This window comes from Aythya marila, assembly GCF_965140915.1.
Source record: "Aythya marila genome assembly, chromosome: 3".
Classification (NCBI taxonomy): Eukaryota; Metazoa; Chordata; class Aves; order Anseriformes; family Anatidae; genus Aythya; species Aythya marila.
Window position 1 is genome coordinate 52,211,516 of NC_139044.1, and position 22,458 is coordinate 52,233,973.

At 41.9% G+C, this 22,458-nt stretch overlaps 2 protein-coding genes across 3 annotated transcripts in view; one reads left to right on the forward strand and one right to left on the reverse strand.

The window, feature by feature from the left end:
- Positions 1 to 21,944, reverse strand: RMND1 (required for meiotic nuclear division 1 homolog). Of its 2 annotated transcripts, none has more exons than XM_082756593.1 (12): positions 20,577 to 20,792; positions 19,603 to 20,111; positions 14,737 to 14,845; positions 11,765 to 11,840; positions 11,529 to 11,568; positions 7,927 to 8,027; positions 6,860 to 6,966; positions 4,684 to 4,748; positions 3,698 to 3,774; positions 2,403 to 2,523; positions 1,513 to 1,629; positions 1 to 1,263 (listed from the first exon to the last, which is right to left on the reverse strand). In XM_082756593.1, exons 1-12 carry the CDS (start codon positions 20,590 to 20,592, stop codon positions 1,231 to 1,233), a joined length of 1,371 nt encoding a protein of 456 aa, XP_082612719.1. In that variant the 5' UTR covers positions 20,593 to 20,792; the 3' UTR covers positions 1 to 1,230. The 2 variants fall into 2 exon arrangements, with proteins under 2 accessions (XP_082612719.1, XP_082612720.1); XM_082756594.1 differs by lacking the exon at positions 20,577 to 20,792 and adding an exon at positions 21,855 to 21,944 and having other exon boundaries at positions 3 to 1,263.
- ARMT1 (acidic residue methyltransferase 1) overlaps positions 21,890 to 22,458 on the forward strand; it is a 9,634-nt gene continuing 9,065 nt past the window's right edge. Inside the window, exon 1 of the mRNA XM_082756595.1 lies at positions 21,890 to 22,100. Within this exon, the coding sequence (XP_082612721.1) occupies positions 22,033 to 22,100 (68 nt within the window). The 5' untranslated portion in view covers positions 21,890 to 22,032. The remainder of the gene's footprint in view (positions 22,101 to 22,458) is intronic.

Here is a 22,458-nt window from a genome sequence, read left to right on the forward strand (position 1 = left end):
TGAATGGGGCTGACAGCTCAGACAGCCTCAGCAGTTCATAAAACTGTTTGCTGACCTCCAGGTTTTGCTTTTCTGAGGAGAAAAGGCTACTCCTCAAAGAGGAGCTGCTGCTTCTTACAATGTCTCCCCAAACCACTGGTAGCAATTTGTGGCAAGATGATGGGTTTATAGTCGGATGTTTTTTCTAGCTCTGCCCAATTCTATTCTCTTCCCCATGCACACGGCTGATGTATTCAAAAGAAGTCTAATACTAATACTCAGATTTTTCAGGTGATCAGAGAAATAGCATGTAAGCTCTTGCAAATGTAATCTCACTTCTAGCCTGAATCTAGCCATCACGGCTTGTTAATGATGTTTCATGGGCTTTTCAGAATTCCTAGGTTATGTTACTGAGATGTATTTCAACTGACACTGAAGCAAGTCCAGTAGACTAACCTGATCTTGGAAAAGGTGACTACTAGTGGTTGCATAGTAGTTCCTGAAAATTCACGTAGAAAGTTGAATGCTGAAAAAACCCAGACCTCATTCTCACATGTACAAGTGGCAGTGTTCTGGAGACGGTAATCTAGAACACTCCAGGAAGACATTAAAAACCATTGAAACATTTACCTAGACTAAAATTAAGACCCTTTAACCTACGCCAATTCATTCTTTGTAATCTGTACTGTTATTAATCAGATAACAAAAGGGGGATAGCATAGTTACAGTGAAACTTTGTGAGCTTTAGTTTCTTGTTCTGCTACAGCTTCCTGTGACCTCAGATAAAGTCCAACTAGTTCCTAAACTTTATGTGCATGCAACTATACAAATACTTCGTAGTGACAGGGAAAGAATATAACATAATTAAAAAAAAAAAAAAAAAGCCATCCCAACCTGCCAGATGTATTAAAGTCACGCCAGGTAGCTCAGTAAATTAATAAGGTCAGCACCGAAGTGATCCATCCTTCTGTCCCTGTTCGGTGAGGAGGAAAATGCTAGCTCCCTGCACCCAGCCTAACCCCTAGAATGTATCATTTGTATGTCAGCTTTACCCTAGCACATCCACAGATTAACACTTCTTTAACATCACTATTACAGGAGTTCTGAAGAATGTTCACAGATTTGTTTTTTATTTCAGCAGAATATGTACATATTTATCAAGAGGGACAATTCCACTATTTTCCAGAAGCGTTTTCTTGGCCACATGGTCTTTATTGCTTTGTCAGTTTTTGTCCAGAGTTTCTTCTGTGGTCAGAAAACTACCCTTGCAAGTTCAAACAAAACCTGTGAAATAACAAACACATTATCAAATGATACATACTAATCTTTAAAACAAACAGCTTACACTTTAAACCAGATAATCTGGAAAATAACTATAGCTGCAACTCCAAAGTTACTTGCAAAGAACTAAAGAGTAATTCCATTGTACAGTACATTACACAAATAAGGTAATGGTGATTTTCAAGTTATAAAGTCTACAAATCGCACTTTTTACTGAATTCTTCAGTGTGACAGTGGGGAAAAGGAACCAACCTCTATGGTGATGAGTATTACTATCATCCACTCAAGGCGCAGAGCGTGTTTTTCATTCAGGTGATTTCTCATTAGGTCCGTCAACTCCATGCAGTGCTGAAGCTTTTCATTCATTACCTGAAACAGATCCCAAGCATGTGGCAAGGCTGGATTCCACAAATTGTATGACATAGCTAAAGAAACACAATCCTCAAAGAGGCTTACTGAATGTAACTGCAGAAAGGTGTTAATGCTTCTGCAAAAGAGCTAAAGGGGAAGTCTGTAAGGCAGCATGCACAAGCAAAGGGAGTTTTCATACAAACAACTTATTTCAATGGGTTTTAGATAGGCATCTCCAGGTATTAAGTAGCTACCAGGTGATTTCTAGTCATGAAAACGTGCAAGCGAGGATGACGCAGCTTATGGGAATGCCTCAAAGGTAACTAAGTCAATATTTAAGGTTGCTGTACCACTGGAAAAAGTTCACACACTTCTTACTCTGGTTGAGCAGCAAGCATTGCGCTGCCCTGCAGTGAGCTGACCTGGATCATCATGTCAGTAAGAAGACTGCTTCACATCTCTTTTTTTAAATCTGTTTTCTTGCACAAGTTTTAGAACAAGAATTAAAGCTCCTCCTTTCATAACTATTTAAAGCCTAATTGAGTGGCTTGGAAATAAGCAATTAATCAATCCATTCATTTAAGTCTAGATGGTTGAAACAAGGTCATTGACCTAAAGTAGGTAAAAGATGTGAGTGGGTTACAAACACACAGAAAAGGGAAGAGCGTATAGGATCCTACTGTGCTTTATTCACCTTCTACAGTTAAAACAGACACTCATGGCGCAGTCTGTAGCTCTGCTAAGCCAAAGACAACTGATTTGGGTATTCTTAAGAACAATAAGACACTTACCTTGACTCTGCGATTAATGTTGAGAAACTGGCAAGTTTTGTCATAAAGCTCTTCCAGTTTTTCTCTATCCCAGTAGAAGTCAGGTGTTATCAGCAGGTCGGAACTCAGATTTATGCGGTGTCTAAAAAGAATGGTTACTGCAGTATTTCAAAGTTCTTTGGGTGCATATAGGAGTAAATATTTACATAGTGGTTAGAAGAAAAATTATGGAAAGCTTTTCTCGTTAAATAAAATATGAAAACCTCTCCTTTCATAATAAAAATACTAACATAGTTATTGTTTAAAATTGGTAACATCTCCTGAAACTTTTCTGAGAACACTGTAATATGCATCGTTCTTTTCATTGTTTTTGCCTTACGGCAACATTCCTTGACCTGAAGTTCAAGAAGGTGACAAGCTGAGGAGAGAGTCCTTCACTATGCTAGTAGCTCACTGAAGCTGAAGTACGTGAATTAAAGTTACTTAGGCAGGTCTGTAACAGCTTGTTTCTATTTCAGAGCTCTGAAACGTGAATGACACTGCACACTGGGTATGTGAGCATAGCTCAGAATCAGGCTCCTGGCTGAGCATTTTAAAGGCAAGGAGCTAAGATCTCCCACCCTCAGCCTACTGCTCACATAAATCTTTGGACTTTTAGACCATCACTGTGTGTTACAGAAGGGTCCTCCATGTAGGATGATAAAATACTGTTTAAGATAGGAAATGTTTTCTTCATTTACCTCTTTCTTCACTTTTTTTTTAATGCATACTATTGTGTATTCCTAATGGCCAAGATATGCTTGAGAAGGAAAAAAAAAACCAACAAAAATTAAATCCTTGCAATGTACCAGTGGCTTCTGAGTGAATCTAGGGGAAGAACATAACTTGTAGAAGAGACCACATCCCTGTAAAGCTTTAACTGTAGACCATAGTTAATGGCTCTACTTAACCCCCATGCTTCCTTCTGGTATCATTTTGCATACTGTTATAATTGCAGGTTATGAAACATGCACTGCTGTACCTAGAAAAGGAAAAGGACATGGAATTTGGCCATTTATAATATGCTGCCTGATGCCTGCCTATAGTTGAGACACCACAGTGAGAGTGGTGAGGCAGTGGGAAGCACAGTCCCCTGACCATGACAGCACAAACACTGCCTCAAGCCAGAAGGTGGCTGAGGGAATCCCACCCACAGGGTTTAGGCCAGACTGTGAACTACTCCAAAGCTTCAAGTGTATCCCAATCTTTGTACCATGCACAAGATGATTTTTAAGTTCCATGTAATACAGTGTCTTTGGTGTAACAAAAAAAGTTACCTTAATGCAAAGAGTTCTCCAATTTTCTGCATGACATCTGCATGAGACAGTTTCACCTTTCTTCCTGATTTTAGTATCTGCAAAGTAATAAGTTTTTCACTGCTTGATCAAATAGCATGAACTGTAGGTTAAGAAGTCTCACTTTCTCATACAGCCTGAAGTAGGTATGAGCTAGAATCTGAATGCATATCATACTTGTTACAACACTTAAGTTTTGTTTGAATGGTGCCTTGCTTATCTAGCTTGATAAGGGTATCAATCACCATTCAACTGTTATTCTGGGTTTTCAGCAAGCCACCAAGTAGGGTGTCAGTGTCAATACAGGATCCTGGAATGTTTTCTATGAATGGTTTCCTGAACAAGAGATCATTTGTCCTCTCTTACTACTATTGCTATTTTTAAGTCATGACAGTGTTCTTTTACCTTGCTACTTATTTGTCCTTTCTTAGAGTTCTTCCTCACTTAAAGCAAATGATGTATTACCAATTATTTCTTTAATTAAAAATAAAGGAGGATTTGTCTTTTGAAGCCTATGAATCTAATTTTTAAATGCAACATGATATGGACTTTGTATTTTAATTAAGCCTCGTGGAAACACTAGTCTAAGTAACTCACTTGAACTCTTCATTACATTCAGGTTATAGCAGACTACTCTGAGGCCAAGCTGCCACACACACAGTTTGGCCAGGTTTTTAAACGCTGCTTGTCCTGTTACGCATTAATGTCCCGCAGCAGCAGCTGACAGTGGCACAACATGGGAAACATTATTCCAATGCACGCTCCCACCCTCACCTCCCAGCCCTTTAAAGACTGCTTGTTTCTTGTCCCACCTCTTTGCAGGTTTTCTGAGCTTGTGTGTTAATGGCTTTGCCATCAAATGTATTAAGCACACAGTTGCTTTTGCCTATATCCTCAGCTATACCTGGACAGATCTTTTAACATAGCACAAGGAAAAGAGGAACGGAAAGGTACAAAGAAAACCTCACCTCAGGAATTGACTGGATTGATTCCACGAAATTGTCCAATAATGATTCCCAGATAGCCAGTTTTACTGTAACACAGAGGTGACAAAGCAGAATGCTGTGAGAGGTAGGTATATGCTTTCAAGTGATCTTAATTTACATCTACCAACACACTGCTTCAAGATGCTACAGATAGGTTTCTATCAACATGTAAGAGACCATTAGTATTTTATGATACATGTTCATACACCTACAGACAAATTCAGGTTTTGTATTGACACAGCTCTGCATGCTGAACCACCTCAAGCTCAGCTCTACTCTCCAACGGACTGGTTCAGATCCTAGAGAAGCTCTGGTTCAACTTAACAAGGTGTGTTTGAGTGCTGTGTGCTGCGTGTGAAGCCTTTGCAAACTGCATTCCAAGGAGGCATGCTGGAGATAATTAGCCTTGCAGGAATCAGGCCGGCTTCAGCTGGTGCCCCTTGAGTCTCCACTTTTTCTACACATTTCTACAGCGTCGTGCAGAACTTTAACTTCCTGTTTGTCCAGTACTTGATGCAGCATGCTCAAACCATGGAGAATTAGCTTGTATAGACAGACACACCATCACCTGTGTTTGTTGAAGCTAAATTTAAACTTAGGCAATCTTACATTTTGTTTTAGTGAATATATCATTCACTGAAAAGATAATTATCTTCAGTGGAAGTTGTTCAGCACACGCAATGCCAACACAAGTTCTACTCTGTCTCAGCTTGAGCCTTAAAGGATGATTTCTACAGGGAAATGATACAACTCAGGCTCTTTGTTCTTTTATCCTCAGATTCCCAGGCAAGAATGAAGTAATGACACATCAGTTTTAAAAAATTAACCCTGTTCACTCAGAAAAATTAAACAGATAAGGTTTATTTCTCAAAACAAACGCTTTTTGGTGGTAATTGTGCACATCATTTAGTCAGGACACACAGTAAACTCAATGCTGAGCATCTTTCATGGTCTTTTTTGAGTACAGAGGCCGAATCCAAGTCAGTGAGTTAAACGGCATTTAATTTAGCCCTTGAAAAGAGGCCAATAGGCATTTCAGCTATCTCTGATTATTTGACAGAGGTTGGTTTCTGCTGTGTTGTACATTTGACTTGGACTACACTTGCATCCTCTGTTATAATCACTGAACATTGCACTGTCTTCCTTTATGGTATACATGTCTAACACTACCATAAATTGGTACCAGTTATCTCCTGGGAATAAATCCCTTGCTCCGTTGTATGTGGCAGCACTCTTCCATGCAGTGGTTGTATGAATAGCAAAACTATAGAGAACTAGAGGCGTTTTTCCCCTCAGTGTTTCAATAGCTCTTTCTTCAACAGCCAAAAACCATTTAGCTATGCTGTATGCCTCGATCAAGTGGTGGATCGCTTCAAAAACACACATTCTGGTTTTTGATATCTCTTCTGTTGAAAGGTGTTCCTCACATACTACATGAATTTTGTCATTCACCCTAAAAGCAGTAGAGGTAGTAGGATTTTCTTCCTTAAAGGTCTTTTTGAGGATAGCCTTATTGCTGCTAGCTTCTATTCCCACTTCCTACCTCACTCTAGGTCTGAAGCAGCAGAGAGATTTCCTCAAGCAGCAGCATCACTGCTGAGCCTGACTTCTTTCCAGTGCCTCCCGATGGAAGCACCACCTGTAGTACAGCCGTAGCTAATCAGCCTGGAAACCATTATCTGGGACTCCAGTCCACACACTTGATACTGGTATGCTTCCCACACCAAGAATCACTGCTTTACATTACTATCTGCTTTAGCTGGTATCTATTTTTTTATTTTTTTCTGGTAATGATTTCAGGATCAATTACCTAAGAGTACTGACAGCTTTCTAATTCCGGACTCTACATTTGTTGCTATCCTAGAATAATCTGAAAGATGGGCAACAGTATGCCCAGTGGAACATCTGTCTTTTGCAAAGTACGTTTCTTAATTTGCTTTGCTCATCCTTAAGAAGATTTACAGTGAGCTAAGTAATTCCAATTTACGGAAAACAAAGCAAAAGCTTTGAAAACTAATCCTCCCACTGAAGCACAATCTTTACACAGTTCACCAAACCAGACACTAAGTCTTCAACCTCTCACTGTCCAAATCCCATTTACAACGACATTTCACAGAATCCGTACCATAGGTGGATATTACAAACAGTATTAGCTTACCAGAAAGACAAAGGGCGTTTGAAAAGGCAAACTTCTGCAGAACAACTTCATCGATATCCAGCTCAGAATTTAACAAGATTTCTCCCTTATGAAGTTTTGACTGCCCTCTGTTAAAACAGGATTGAAGCATCTTCATTGACTAAGCCACCAGAAAAGGAACATTTAAAGAATAATCAACAATGCAGGTAAGGTTGGTTGTTTTATATAAATCATGATGTATCTATATGGCTATCACCCCCATCCTTGCATTTTACTCATGTTCAAACTGACAGTAACCAAAACAAATCACTGAAAATCAGTTCTTCAGTCTAAAACTATGTCAGGAATCACAAATGCCAGATCTGGATAGTCCACAGTATTCAAAAGGTGGGGAAAAAAATAAAAGACCCCTTGGCCTCTTACCAGGTTATCTTAAATAAGCCGAGCTGATATGTAACAGCTTATGTTGTTACAGTGTCCTATTTAGGAGCACAGGTTTTTTTTTGTGCTGTTAGAAAAATTACAGATAAATTACACAATCAGTTACATTGAAAAGTATTTCCATAGGGATACTTTGCTCCACATGATGAAAAAAAGCATTTAACAAGGCAAGACAGCTTGCCAGATTCATCCTGCCATAGTATTCAAGTTACACCTTTCCTAGGAAGCAAAGTATGTGCAGAATGCTTCTTTGTATACGAACCTACAGGGCACTGAAGAAAGCTTACCCAGAGAAGTTTTGTTCCTTCTTTAAAATCAGAGTTGGCTCAACAACGTGTATTTATTTTTCCTGTGAGGTACATGGGTTCTGTTTAGGATTGTTCTGTTGTTTGGCACGTTCAGTTGTGCAGACACAGACCTTCTTGATTTACAAAATTTAGTGTATAATCAAGTCCTAAAGGCCATTACTTGAAAGTTTAGCAGTTCAACAAAATTTGTGAATGTAGATGTACTGTTTTCTCCTTTCCCTATTTTTACTCATTTGAAATAAGAATTAAAAACGTGTATTTCTACTAGTTACTTTTATGTGAATTTGTTGTAGATGTCTGTTAGCTTTTAGATAAACACGAATGCCTGCAGATACTTACTCTCCTATTCTATAGTTCATCTCTTCATTCTCCCAGTGGACTAGTGCAACTTCATATGGCTGAATTTCATGCTGTTCTAGCACTCGCATTATATTCTTCATCTAAGAAAAAGACAATTGCACACAGGAGCAGTTACTACTGTAGTATATTATCACTCTACAAAGAGCTAGCATGTAATAGGCTGATGAAAGCAACTTCCATGCTTATTAAAGTTATTTAAATAAAAATGAATAGGTGTGCTAGTAATTTTTTGTATTCAAATGAAGCAACTATTAGCAGCTTATTTCTGAAGCCACGTGGATGAATTTTGTGGCTGTGAACAACTGCAAAGAATCTATTACGACTGAAGTATCATTTAATATCTACATTTATAAAATAAGGTAGGGATTAACCAGAGCAGCAGTAATGACAATGCAGAAATATTCAGTATTATAACAATGGGCTGTACAAAACTTCAGCACATGTCTGAGTGTGGGAATGAATCTTTAGGATACATACATCAGGTGGCTGCTGCTACCAAAATTACTAGTTTGCTAAAATTAGTTTTGTTTCAACTACCAGAGGTCAGGTCATGTTACAGAAGTCCTTTCCCTATAGAAATTAAAAAAAAATAATAATAGTTTCAGCTGCCTAGAGTCAGCCCTGTAAGCAGTTGAATGTGCAGCTCCACTTGGAGGAGTAATCTCATTGTCATTTTATTCCCAAACACACTAAAACCTGATGCAGGAATAACGAGCTCTTCTCTCTCACAAAGCATTTTCCTTTAACTCTGGATCTCCCATTCTTGTTCTTTTGTCTGCATTAAAGCCTCCTATCAGATAAATTGTTCTGCAATTAGAACAAATTCTGAACTGAAAAAACCCTCATCTAGAGCATGCACATACAGGTATCTAAAAAGCATCTAACTGCACAACAGCTACTAACACAATATACTTTTGGTACCTAAGTTCTTTAAAGAGGTAAAGTTTCTACTTAGTGATGCTTAAAACAATCTCTTCAAAACACTGTACAATAGTTAATCTTTCAGTGCGTACTGTATGTCAATAAATTGGCCCCAAAGCACTTCCTCCAGGTTAAGTACTTTAAAAATCTGTTGGATCACCTGCAAGAAACATTTTTCTTTGCAGACCTTGTTTTCTTCATTACTTTCAAGAATTTCAGTGATCCTATCTAAGACATGACAACATTTTTCACTGAAAAACATACAAAGTACCCTTACATATGCAACTGCTTGTTTCGTACCCCTGAATATAATACTAGCATGTCTAATGCCTGCCGTATATTCCCAATATTGTGGTAAACAAAGGTATGAAAAAATACACATTTTTTTTCCTCCAGTGAGGAAGTGTATGCTGTTAGGCCAGTCAGCTTAGATACACTGCTTCGAGGCACAATTCAGCAATGCAAATCCTGCTAAAACAATGCCAGAGCTAAGAGCCAACCTGTAACATAGCATGCCAGATTTCAAGAGTGCACTCACTTGGGTCCAGGCAGCCTAGCTGGCATTGTGGAGCCTAGTATCAATATAGGAATAGTTATGCTGTTAATACATTATTATTCTTCCAGAACTACAACCAGCTCAGGCTTCCCAGCACCAGCACAGAGTAAGATTTAACAAAGCTTTACAGACCATAACCGATTCTGCAGAATTGATGTGTCATGTATTACGCGTATTTCCAAAGTTCTTCCATTGCTCTGAATAATAGGAAATTATGTTTCAGTGGCAGCTTTCTTTTAAAGAAATACATTAGTTTCCATTGACTGATGTGAGTTTATTCTAGGCCCAGCCTTATTTTACAGAAGGGACCACTTGTGATACAGTACATTTAATGAGATGTTCTGGATTCACTAAATGCAAGCCCTTCCTATTTGAGACAATTGCTTCACAGTTTCCTTTTAACGACATACATGAACTCCACCTAGTTTGGCTTTTTGCCCTTACTACTTCTGGTGGAGAAGCTAGTGCACAGCCTTGCTGCTCAGGTACTTGAGAAAAGTATTTTACACTTTTAAGTCCTATTTATGATCAGCCTGTAGCTATAAATTGTTCTGTTAAGCGGCCATTTGTTTAAAATAGTTTTTCCTCCCACAACAATCATTCTGGAGTACTTTTAAAGAACAGTTTTTTCCATTCACATTGTCTCTACACACTGTTTTACTGAATTACTTTCAGTTTCATTTCTACAGACCAGGTCTTTGTATTGTTTTGGTTCATTAACATTTATGCATAAAACATACCATTTATGCATAAAACATACCTCCTTGTTTAAGCAAGTTGTTTGGAGTTAAAACTTTGACAATGAGTTCAAAAAGCAGAAAAATGCAGTTTTCCTCCTGTATAAATAAGGCCAACAAAGGACCAACTAAAGTTACTTCTACTGACATAAAGATTGTGGTATCAAGTTTTCAAAGTTACTTAAGCATGTAAAAATGTACAAGAAAATGAGATTTTTCAGAGTACCCCAGAGGGCAGAGGTGCCCAATTCTATCAACAGGAGTTAGTCAGCTAGTCTTCAGAAATGCCAGTGACCCAGTAGCACAGTTACAGCCACTGCATCCCAAATGGGCTACAGGCAAGGTTTGAAGGGAAAGCTAGTATCTGTTTGTAGGCCTGCTGATGTACTGAAACTCCCCAAAACAGACAGGAAATTGGGCACATTTCAGGTCTGAAATGGAAAAAGCAAACTTGAATCCAGAAGTTGTTCACATCTGGAAACAACGGCTCTGTATTTTCATTTACCTTAATTAAAATCCTTCTATGAATGTCTGTGCATCTCCCTGCCATGTTCAGTATATGCCAACTACTTTCACAGACCCTGCCTACAGATAAGATCAATGCCTTTTCTTTATGTACCTAGTACTCAGCTTTATTTAACCACAGCAAACAAAATGCATAGCTACAACATATTTTAAAAGTGACTATAAATATATTCATAAAAATAAATATGTCTGTAGCATCCCCCTCCTGGTCAGCGAAGAGCACTGATTTATCCCAAGGGATATGTATGTTATTTTGGTATCTATGTATTTTAACAATTATTACCATCCTATAAAAACTTTCCTTAAGGAATATTGCTGTTAGAAACACCCACAAAAAAAAAAAAAAAAAAAACATTTACAAATTTGGCATGTTTCAAGTTAACCAAATGTAAGCTTTGGATAGTAAGTTTTGCAGTTTTAAGATCGGACTTAAATGTCACTAGAACGATCCTTTTCTGCTGATTTATTTCCTGTTACATTAACTCCTGTTAAACAACCATTCATGCGTTGATTTTTCTGATCTACTTCTCCAGTACATAAAACTGCAAGAATTTTTTGTCAGTCTCACAAGATTAAAGTTTCAGATTTTTGGCCTTAAGTAGAAAATTTCATCCCCTTTGTATGTTATACATCTGTTCGCTTATTTTGTGCAGAAAGACGGGTTTCAAAGGTAATACAGCAGCAAGCCACACACTTGAGGGCAGCTGCACTCCTTAGGAGAAGAATCAGTCCTCCTCCTTTCTGGAGAGATGCAAACTCTCAAAACGAAAGCATGCTGGGCTTTGTGGGACTAACAAGATATCTCACTATGAAGCTTTAGCAAACAGTTGTGCTTTACTTACACTTTTCTCTTCCACATTCCAAAACACAACAGCCCCTTCCCTGTGAATTCAAGGAAAAAACTGAGGTGTAATTGCACTGTTTTAAGTATATGATCAATTTTGTATGATCAAGTGTATTATCATTTTTTTTTGATTCATTCTGATTGAGCTACATGCAATGATCTAGCAAGCTGCACTTTCACAGGATTGCTATTAATAAAATGTTTAAAAGGTAAAAGGTGTAGTGTTTAACTTACCTGAAGAAAAAAATCATGCCAGCATCATCATCTTTTGCAGATTTCTCAGTACCAATCACCAAAACATTTGCAGCATCTAGTTTAAAACAAATAAGCAAAATAAAAGTTCAAAATGAAGAATTAATTACACTTCTAATCATGACAGCTATAAGCATATGATTCCAGCTCAACAGTTACATGCTAACACTTTCAGAGTCAGTCCCATGTTTTATTTTTCTGATTAAAGTGTGATAATATAAAACAATGCAGCTTCTCTAAAGTGCCACATGCTACACAGACTCAGCTGCTATGTTAAACTTTGCTATAAGCTGGAGTTAATGAAATACAACAGCTTTAAAGAACTTAGACAAAACCAATGCAGGGCATATTAAAATAACCAGGAACAAAATACAGAAGGCAAGAGTGGACATGAACACAAGTAGACTACAGAAGTTGGCCCACAGCTGCAGACTAACGACCACTCAAGTTCTGCTTGCCCAGAAGACCAAAATCTCTCTTTTCTATACAACAAGGGGCTAATTTTGCTGACTTTGCTTTGATAGTCAGAAACCTGAAAGAGCATACCCTCAAGGCAGCAGAGGGAACATCCATATTTCCCTTTGGATCAGAAGCATGCTTTTGAAATAAATCCTCCAGTCTCCCCTTCTTTCACCACGCTTCGCAGAAGTGTCAGGGTGCACAAACTGGATTTCTTTTGCATGAAATTAAACTGGAAGATGAGCTCCAGCACTGCACTTAAGGTACTCCAGCCATGCTAACAGGCTGTCATTACAGAGGACCAGACTCTTACACCAGCCGGTGCAAGCAGAAGGCCCCCCAAATGTACTCAGTGTGGGTGCTGGGTGCTCAAAACAATTCCACTCCCCCACCCTTCCCCTGTAGCTGCTCCCCTGTACTGCTCTGCCAGCGCAGGCGTAGCTTTAGAAGCCCTGCTGTGGTTATGCCAAGGAAAGTTCACTTTCCAGCGTGACTCATTTTACCATTGGTAGCCAGACCAGCAAAACCTCCCACCTCTATTGTGAGCTGAGACTCTGCAAAGACAAATTTGCAAGGCCTAACACCTAAGCGTTAAAAAGCTCAACCCCTTTGCATAAATATCACAAAGCAATCACCAATGCACCAATTTAGGTCTGGGTATGAACTCCTTCATTTGCTTTACTGCTGAAGTCAGAGAGGCCAGGCAGCCTAAGCAGGCAGGAAGAGATGACTGAATACTGGCCATACTTTTGCTAACACACAACTCAAGACCATGCAGTTAGTTGGTCTGTATGAACTCTTCAAAGATCTCTCTTTCACTTGCTATTCCAATTCAGAAACATATGACTCGATGAATCACTGGAGTGAGCTTTGGGTGTGAAGTGGGAGTTCACCACAAAAGAAACATTTGTCTGCATTTTCCTCATTTGCCTTTTCAAATATCACTCTTACTTTATCAATCCCCTCCAGCTAGAACATGTACAGTGAATGTGAATTTGGTCCCTTAAAAATAGTGCTACAGTGTCAGACTAAAATGTTTTTAAAGGGGTCAAAAAAAAAATAAAAATAGGGAGAACGCTACAAAGCAACAAATCCACACAAAGTTTTCTAATTTAGGTTTCTATGTGCCAGTACTTCTCAAGTTTCCAAGATGTAACATTCAGCTTGGTGACTTAGCACTGCTACATCCACGTGTCAACCACCACAAAACGTCACATCTGCTGGCACAATCAAACATCCTTTCCTTACTTCCTCCAAACTTCTGGCAGAGTGTCTATTGTAAGGAGTCAAAAACACACCAGGAATAAATGAAAGAACTGGCAAAGCTCACACTTTCAAGGTAAAGTACCAGCAACAGCACCATTTGCGTTACAGTAACTCAGTCGTGCTGAGGATTGTACAAAGTTTCTATTCTGAAGCAGTGAAACCAGTGTTGCTTTAACACAAAGGAACTAACTACAAAGGAAAATGATGCCTGTATTATATAGCACCTTCTCTTTCCACATTCACCTTTCTGAGAAATACAGCCATTACTAAATCTTGCATTTAAAAAGATCCACTGGATTATTATCACAGCTGGTTTACTGGGTGTTTGAGAGTCAGCCAGGTATTTGATAACCTCTACTGAAATGCACATAAACAATATTTGTCATTCCTCTTAGCTTTATATAATCTGTTCATTCACAAAAAATAAATAAATCTACTGCCAACATACGAAAATCGCAGCTGTTCTGGGGCATCGGGTTCGTTAAGCTATAAAAAGCTCCATTTGTTTTTCTCCTGGAGCATCCTGCAGCTATTTCCACGCCATACTTTCCCAACTCTTCAGAGATACTTCGAACAGAACCAGAATCAATTACTTTGCTGCAGGGACTCATCCAGCTAGAGTATGTTTGGCCAGTATGAAGTATCAACTGCGTTCTCTTTACCAGAATTAAATTGGTATGTGCATCTCTTTTACATTGCACTTAGTCAGCAAGACTCGCTCTTGCGTGCCTCCAACCGTCAGTGATTTACATTAATAGAAGTTTGGGTATGGAAAGAAGGTGCAACACTTCCAATTACAATGTTGCTTGGCAGACGAAGCACCATGGCATCACGTACTGAAACACTGATTAAAATAAACTTTCAGAAAATTTTCAGTTGGCAGATTTCTTGAAAAGCCATATTTTTAGTATTAGAAATTTTCAAAAATATTTTTCTTGAATGCATTTCTAGGACTAAGTTTTCAATAATTTAGTGTAACAGTAATTTGAGGAAAAAATCATCATATGGTAATAGCAAGAGCTGGTTATACTGCTATTCTGGAAGGCTTATTTATTTATTTTTAAAGTAAATGGAACTTTTAGATAGAGCTACCTGTATATTACAAGTACCAAGATGTATTCCAGGGTATTAACACAATAAGAATATGTGAAGTTGTAAAAATTATTTACCTCACCCGTATTTCATTTAACGAGATATAATATTGTTTTTAAGATGTTTTAAAAATCTACCTCTAGGCAAACTTGTTATTTCAACATATCCATGTGAAGTCAGGTCATGACACAGATTACCAAGATGATACTCATCTGCTGTTGCAAAGGCTGTGCACTGCATCAGATTCTGTGCCAAAGGAACAAAGATTTGAGTTAGGGAAAGGCTGAAGCAAGATGTTCATAAGACACATTCACGTTTGCCTCAAATTAATCACGAGAGTGACACTTTTCATTTATTCATTCTTTTCTACTGATCAGCATTGCTACGCTGTCTGCTTCGTGTACAACTACTAATGAGGTTACTCCCTGCTAAGTGGGGAAGAAAACCTAGCCAAAGTTCACAGAGAGACCAAACCACGTAATGTGAGTCAGTCACACCAAAAACCTGTGTGACAGAGCCACGAACTGAGCCCTTCTGCCCTGAATGCCAGAGAAATGCTCTAACAGGAGAGCTGCAGTTGCTCTCGCATCCTAAACCCTATGATATACACGGTCGACCATCAAAACCAAAAGCAAGACACCCTCAACAGCAGCTTAAAGACCTGCGAAGACACTTGGAGCTGAAACACCCCTGCCTGCCTAGGAAGCACCACAAGCTCCCAGAGCAGCAGTCTGGTCCCATCCTGCCCAGGACGGACCTGGCTGTGCAGGCAGCTCTGGGGACAGCACAGAGCCACAGGTCAGGGCCAGCTGCGGATGCTGCAGATCAGCAACCCCTCTCTGAGGGGAATCCTGTGCTAACAACACGGCCTCGGCTGAAACCACAGCCGAGCTGAATGCAACAGCCAGTTTGTCTCAGGATCCCACAGCCTAAAAGAAATAAAATGCTGTAGTGGAACAAATAACTGGCACACTGCAAGAACGTGAGGAAAAGGGATGCTGACTTGCAGCAGGACTGACTCACGCATGGCAAAGGCATCAGAAAGTCATCTGTGTAAAAGCTTTCCTGATTAATCCGACAGGTCACCATAAACCGACCTACGAACTCTACTCCTCATTTTAAGGGGATTTCTTCGTTCTGATACCCTGTATTTCCCATGATAATATTCTTCAGTACACTGCAATGGAAGATATCCAGACAGCAATGCTTCTCACTGCGGGTCCGCCACTTTCCAGCTTTTTGTAACTAATACAAAGGGGGATGTAACTAACAACAAACCAACAAAAGAGCTGTTCCCATCTGCAAGCATTTATACCCACAATACACTTCAAATCTGAATGACTTTCTCGCTGCACTCATACACTAAACTGCAACACCTGAGGAGGTGTTTTGCCCCTGAAGGGGGCCCACCACCACTGATTGGGAGCAAGGCCATGCACTTAACTTCATTTTCTTTTTTCACGTTAACTTTCTGTTATAATTTCTACAGTTTGGTTTACATGTCATCTTAGTTCAGTGACCACTAACAGAAAATACACTTTAAAACTAATTCAGTATTCAGACAGCAATTTTGTAGACGTATTTCCATGACTAGGCTGAGTCAACAGTTGAACAGAAATGTATTTTCAGTTTCCTTGCTGCAGTACTTTTGAAAAGTTACATTATTACCATATCATCTATAAAAAAAAGCAACCAACATTCTCAGTATCTACTCAGGAAATATACTGTAATCTAGCTAGTAATAATCTGAAAGTCTTTATCCTGCTCTATACTTTTCCGCAGTTAATTTTGTTATTGTTCATTTCAAGGCAGATGCACTAGAGGACACACTATATCTACTGCTGTGATTTTAGTTTCCAGGCAAAGACTGTAGTTAGCATCAGAAGCTGGCTGCCAAGACTAGGTGCCTGAATCAGCAGTTTGAATATGCAGTATGTTTTTTTTTTTTTTTTTTTTAAAAAAAAAAGTAACAGTGCACTGTTTCCCGTTTACTAAACTCTTGTTTGGTGGGGAACATTTGGACTGGTTATAGAGTTTAAGGTACCTAAAATTTGTGCATCCACAGACACTCTAGAAATCTACTCTCCCATGATAGTTGATGGAGATGGAACAGAGATGTCTGTAAGCTAACGAGTGATTCAGCTAATCCTAACATTCAGGTGTTGACTTGTTACCCGTAGGTTGTGGCTGGCGAGCTAGGCCGGTAAACCTTCATCCCGTGCAGCCTGTTACACCCTCACCTACACGCTTGCCTGAACAGAATGGAAAGTCTGTCCTGCTGACACCAACTCCAGCCACTTGCCACCCCCTGCTTCCTGGCTGTGCCTGGGGATTCACTCAGGTTCAACTCAGAGCCCCACAGCAACTATCACATTAGCCATCCTAACTACTTCAGCACCTCGTTCTCCATATCATCATGCCCCCAACAACTGCACAGGAACCATCATTCTCTGGTTAATCCATCCATCTCTTTCATTTTAAGCATACAGAAATTTTGAACAAAGAAAACCTGCAAGATGAACTTAACCCTCATGCCACCACAGGAATCAGTCTTTGCCTCCAGGACACCAGCAACCACATCTTTACTTGAGTTTCAAGCTTTTTCTAGAGTATATATGGCCATAGCATTAAAAATCAGCTCAAAGGCTTCTCATGCCTTCAGACCTTGCAGTATCAGTAACTAACCCGAGTCGTGGCACTAGCCACCGAGGGACTGACTAAACCAGTTACCACTTTAAAGCAACTCTTCCACCTACCCTGAAGAACTGGTCTCCGACCATTTATCACTACTGGTGCTTGGCATTCCAGCTGCAGGCAGCACATGAAGGAGTGCAGGCAAGGGGTGGGAAGGAGCTTATTCACAGACAATTCGGCAAAAGGAAGGTGTTATTGGCCCTTCCCAACAGAAGCCAGAGATCCTCAGGGTTCATCTAACTGAAAACCTTCAGAGTGGGTCTAGAGCTGCTGTCTCCAGAGGCAGACTATGAAGGAAGGGACACAGCAGCCAGCTCTCAGGCAACTGCAGTGGAAATAGGGCCTGTGTTACTGGAGGGTTCTTGGTTCCCCCACCACATGTAGAGGAAGACAGGATCAGCTTTTTTGTGACAAAGGATTTAGAGAATAATGATGGCATGTTGAAAAAAAACACAGGGCCTCTCTGTTTGCTGTACTTGTATTAGTCATAGTACATAAAACGGTCGCATCTTTAAGTTAACTCTTTATACTAAGTACCTATAAGGAAGTACAAAAACAGGTTAAAAAAAAAAAAAATGCTTGTTCCAAAGTACTATCAGCCTGTGCACAGTCAGGGTGACAGCATGTCAAGTACCTCTGAAAATGGAGCTGTGTATTTGCCAAAACCACAAAGGGTTTATTCAAAAATAGAAAATGCTTTGTTAGGCCCGAGTTTATGCAATTTCTGTAATGAAATAATAATGATCTTTCTTATCAGGCAGAATTTTCTCCATCTCTTCACAGTGAAAAAAAGTAAAAATAGCAGTAAAAATAGCAGTGCATATTACTTCTACACATGTAAATGAAAATGTCAAACAAAAACTGTTAGCATTTCATACTGCCATTCAGAAACCTCAAAAATCTAATTAAGAAATGTCACTTCAATCCACCCCACAAAAAAGGAAGTAACCTCTACATATAATGTCATAGTACAAATAACAAGCTTAAAACAGCATGTGGTGATTTAGGACTAAAATTCTTCATTTTCTGTTTTCAGAGTAATAGGAAAACTCAAGTGGGAACTAAATTTTCTACAATGGAGCCTCGGTATCACATTAAATCTTACTCCTGATAATCATACAAAACATTAAATGGAGTTTGCATGAGTAGAAGGCAAGCATTAAGACCTCGGTGCTCACATTCAGCAGATATGCAATAGGCAGATTTTGCAATGCAGAAGCTGCTTCTGAAATCACAGTGCTGGTCCCAGTCTCGTCTATAGCACTATTTTGTTAACAATACCCTGGAACTCTGCTGTTATGGTAGCTCGAGGAGAACAGTAACATTTCTGACACCAGGATTTTTTCCTTGTAGATGTTATATTTAAGTACACTCAGTCTGCTTTGGCTAGTGGTAAAGGCTTTCAAAGACGTGTCTTAAGGATTAAGAGCTACAAGCATGCGCTGTTCCACTTACTTATCCTATAGATCTGAGTTTATCCCAAATGTTTTGTTGATGAAGTTACTCTGTAGTTCTAGTAGTCTGGTGATCCAGGTGCTATTTCTACACTTGGAATAATCTTCCTCAAGTAACGCAGGCTATGTCTGCACCTCAGTTCTGCCACTGACAGAACAGAAATGATCTTCTCTGAAATACTGTGAGGCTTCACATACTAAGTGTTATGATCTCCATCCAGATACTCCTAGAAGAACTTATTTTTATCACTAAGAATAAAATTGAAATAATTTTGCTGTAGTATTAAAGCTATTTCACTATAGTTTGAAATACTGTGACTGCTTATAAAAAAAAAAAGCAGCAATACTTGAGAATACAGCCTAAATCAAAAGCTTCTGAAATCTAATCTGAATATTTATAAGCTCTTTATTATCTACTTTCATCTTGATTTCTATTAGACATAGAACAAAGCCTTAGAACTGGACAGAATTGGGCAAGCAGGATGCCCAGGGAAAGTTGAGTTACTCCAAAAGCTGGATTTTTCTCCTAAATATTGAACTAGCTTAAAACATTTTTAAGGGTTTAATGTCTTTCCATTTTAATAACCAACTCTCTTCCTTCCACTTTCGTCCCATATTGCTAGTACCTCTCTATTTTGTCTTCAAAATACCAGACACAATAGTTTCTATCAAGTTTGTTCCTGTTTGTAGAGTTCTGACCTCTCTATGTGGCCAGAGTCAGGTAAACAACGAAATCTTCTTCACCAAATAAATATGTTAATTGCATTAAAATTTTAATCTAAACCCAAATGTGAACGTAAATGAAGCTGAGGAAGTTCCCTTAATATTATATAGAATGCAAATTGTATTCTTTACCTCCATGTCTGATGGTAGTGGCTGGTTAGCTCTGGATGGCTGCTTGGTCCTCGGTGCCTTTGGTGGCCTCTTAACTGCCTGGTTACTCTGTTTTGGAATAATTTTAGAAGCTGCTACAATCGAGTGAAATCTTGGTGACATGTTCCAAAGCCTTTTAATATGCTCCGTATTGAGCTTGTAGTTTCCCATTGCTGCCATACCAAAATGTTTCCAGGGTGGACAAAACATCTCCCTGCTCTGATAATGAACATTTTTTCCCAAAGCTGATACATTTCCTTGGATCAATTGCCAATTCTTCACTTGCACACATCGACTTGTCAAAGAAGAAGAAGCAGTTTTCAGAGCAAACAAATTCCCAATCTTCCTTGCTGTCCTGTCAAGTTCATTATGCAGCTTTGGTAGTGGAGGTCCAGTTCTATTAAAGGTTTGGTGTCGGCATATGGTTGTTAAAGAGTGGAAAGATCCAGCCTGAAGGCGCAGAAGTTTCAGTCTCATTGCTTCCCTCAGAACTGCATTCAAAAGAAAGAAACAAAATCCTCTATCAACCCTTTGGAAAGAAATATTATTATTTGTCCCTTAGCTAAAAGGTGACCCATACTCCTTTTGAATGCATTAGTACTCCTACACACAAACAGTGATGGCTCTAAAAAGCTTTTTCTCAATGCTATGGACATACTCTAATTAAGATTAAAGCATGTTAATGAACTGTGTGCTTGCAATACACAGTAGTAGCGTTGGTTGCTATGTCAGTATGTGACCAGGTATCCTTTCCCCTCTGTTGTTCGCGCTGTGTAGTGGTCTGTGCTCTCAGCAACTCCACTGAAAAAACGACTCATGGGCAAGCACTCACCTTAAGGGGAAGAAATCACCTCGCAGGGGAGACTGCGAGCACCATTATTTTAACACAGCAGAAACAACAATTAGATTGCTGTGCGTTCATGTGGCAATGTCACCTACAGAAAACGCATACTGACCCACAGCAGCTGCCATGACTACGCTGCTGACAGCCCAGCACGGATCCAGCTCCGCTCGCCTGTCACGACTGACGCGAGAGGCCCCTAAACCAGGCTGCGGCCTCGATCCCGCCGTTACACAACGGAGCAGCACGGGCTGCCTGCGGATCCACCTGCGCTGACGGAAACACGCACTGTTAGGCTGTCAATCCAGCACAAAATCTAGCTCCTGAGCGTATTTGTGCTGCGCTGTGGGTGTTGATTAAGTGATCTCTGCGAGCGTCCGCAGGCTGGGCTCCTCCAGGGGCGGGTTGCGCTTGCTGAGGGCTCGCAGCGCCGCGTCCCTGCCCTCCCCTGCTTCTGTCAGCCAGGAGCGTTCCCCTGGCGACAGAGAATCCATTTTCAGGAAGATAGTAGCATAAAGAAAACCCGTGGAGCTCCATGATTTAAAAAAAAATGGGTCTGTTTAGGGATATTTTTCCAAACCCAGCGTAAACGGCCGCTAACAGCACCGATACTGCGTGACGGCCGAAACGCCCATTCTTTTGTCAGGAGAAGCTCCACAAAAAGGGTCACGGTGCTCCTCCGGGGTGCCACAGGACGGGTAATTGACACTAGGCATTGATGTGATTTAGGCATTTAGGATTTATGTGCTTGCTGCTCGGCACGTTACGGGGCCCATGAGGCGGTTACGCGCACGCTGCCCGTGACCAGCGGGGCGCTGAGGCCCCAGCGGGCCGCGCCGCCATCACCCGGCCCGGCGGCAGCGCCTCGCTGAGGCACGGCGGAGCCGCGCTCCCATTGGCTGCCCGCCGCAGGAGGGCGGGACATAGCCCGCCAGGCAGCCAATCAGACGCCCGGCGCGTAAGAACCGGCGGCGAGGCCGCGGCGCCCCCCTGAGGCGGCGGCTGAGGGGCGCCTCTACCGGGGGGCGCCTCGCCCGGGGCCGGCCGGGCGGGCGGGTACGGGGGCGCGGGGCGAACCACGACGCCCGGCCTGTCCTCCTCCAGCCGCCGCGGTGCGCGGGGAGCTGCGTGTGGGTGTGTGTGTGTGTGTCAGCGAGCCGCGACCTTGAGGCTTTGACACCGGGGGTGGGGGGGGCAGGAAACGGCCCCGTTCCCCTTTCCCCATCTCCTCCCCTTCCCCCGTTGCCTCCCCCACCGGCCCGTTCCCTCTCCGCAGCGCGGGGCGGCGGCCGCCAGCCCGCTCCCTCCCTCCCCCCCCCCCCCCCTCTGCCTCCGCCGCCGCCGCGGCGGGCGGGGAGGGGCGAGGCGGTTCCCGGCGCGCGCCAGCACTGACCTGAGGGGGGGGGGGGAGGAGGAGGCGGAGGGGGGGTGGGGGAGGGGTCGCGCCGCTCTCCGCCGCGCTCGCCGCGGCCCCGCCCCCCGGCCGCCGGGCCCCGCCGCCGCCGCCGCCCGCCGCCCGCCGCGCCAATAACGTCCGGCCGCCGCGCCCCGCTTCCGGGGGGCGGGACAAGATGGCGGCGGCGGGGACGGCGCTGCCGGTAACGGCCCTACCGGTGCCGCTGTCGGGCAGGTTCAAGGGGTGCGTCCCGTGGGCGGCGCTGAGGGGGGCAGAGCGGGGCTCGGCCGCGGCTCCCGGCCCCGCGGAGAAGCGGTGGAAGGGGCGGCGGGGCCGGCGGATGGCGCCGGGCGGGGCGGGGCCGGGCAGAGCGGGGCGGGGCGGGGCGGAGCTGGGGGGCGGCCCTCGGAGCGCTGCAGACGGGGCCTTGCGGTGAGGCGCCGGCAGGCGGCGCTGCGGGCTGGGCCTGGGCCTGGGCCTCAGAAGGCCTTCCGCGGGGGGGGGTAAAGTTCCGTGTTAACGTCTCCCTCGGTGCCCTTCCCAGCAAACAAAGCCACCGTAAAACCGTTGGCACACAGGGAGTGGCCTCACGCTGTGCCAG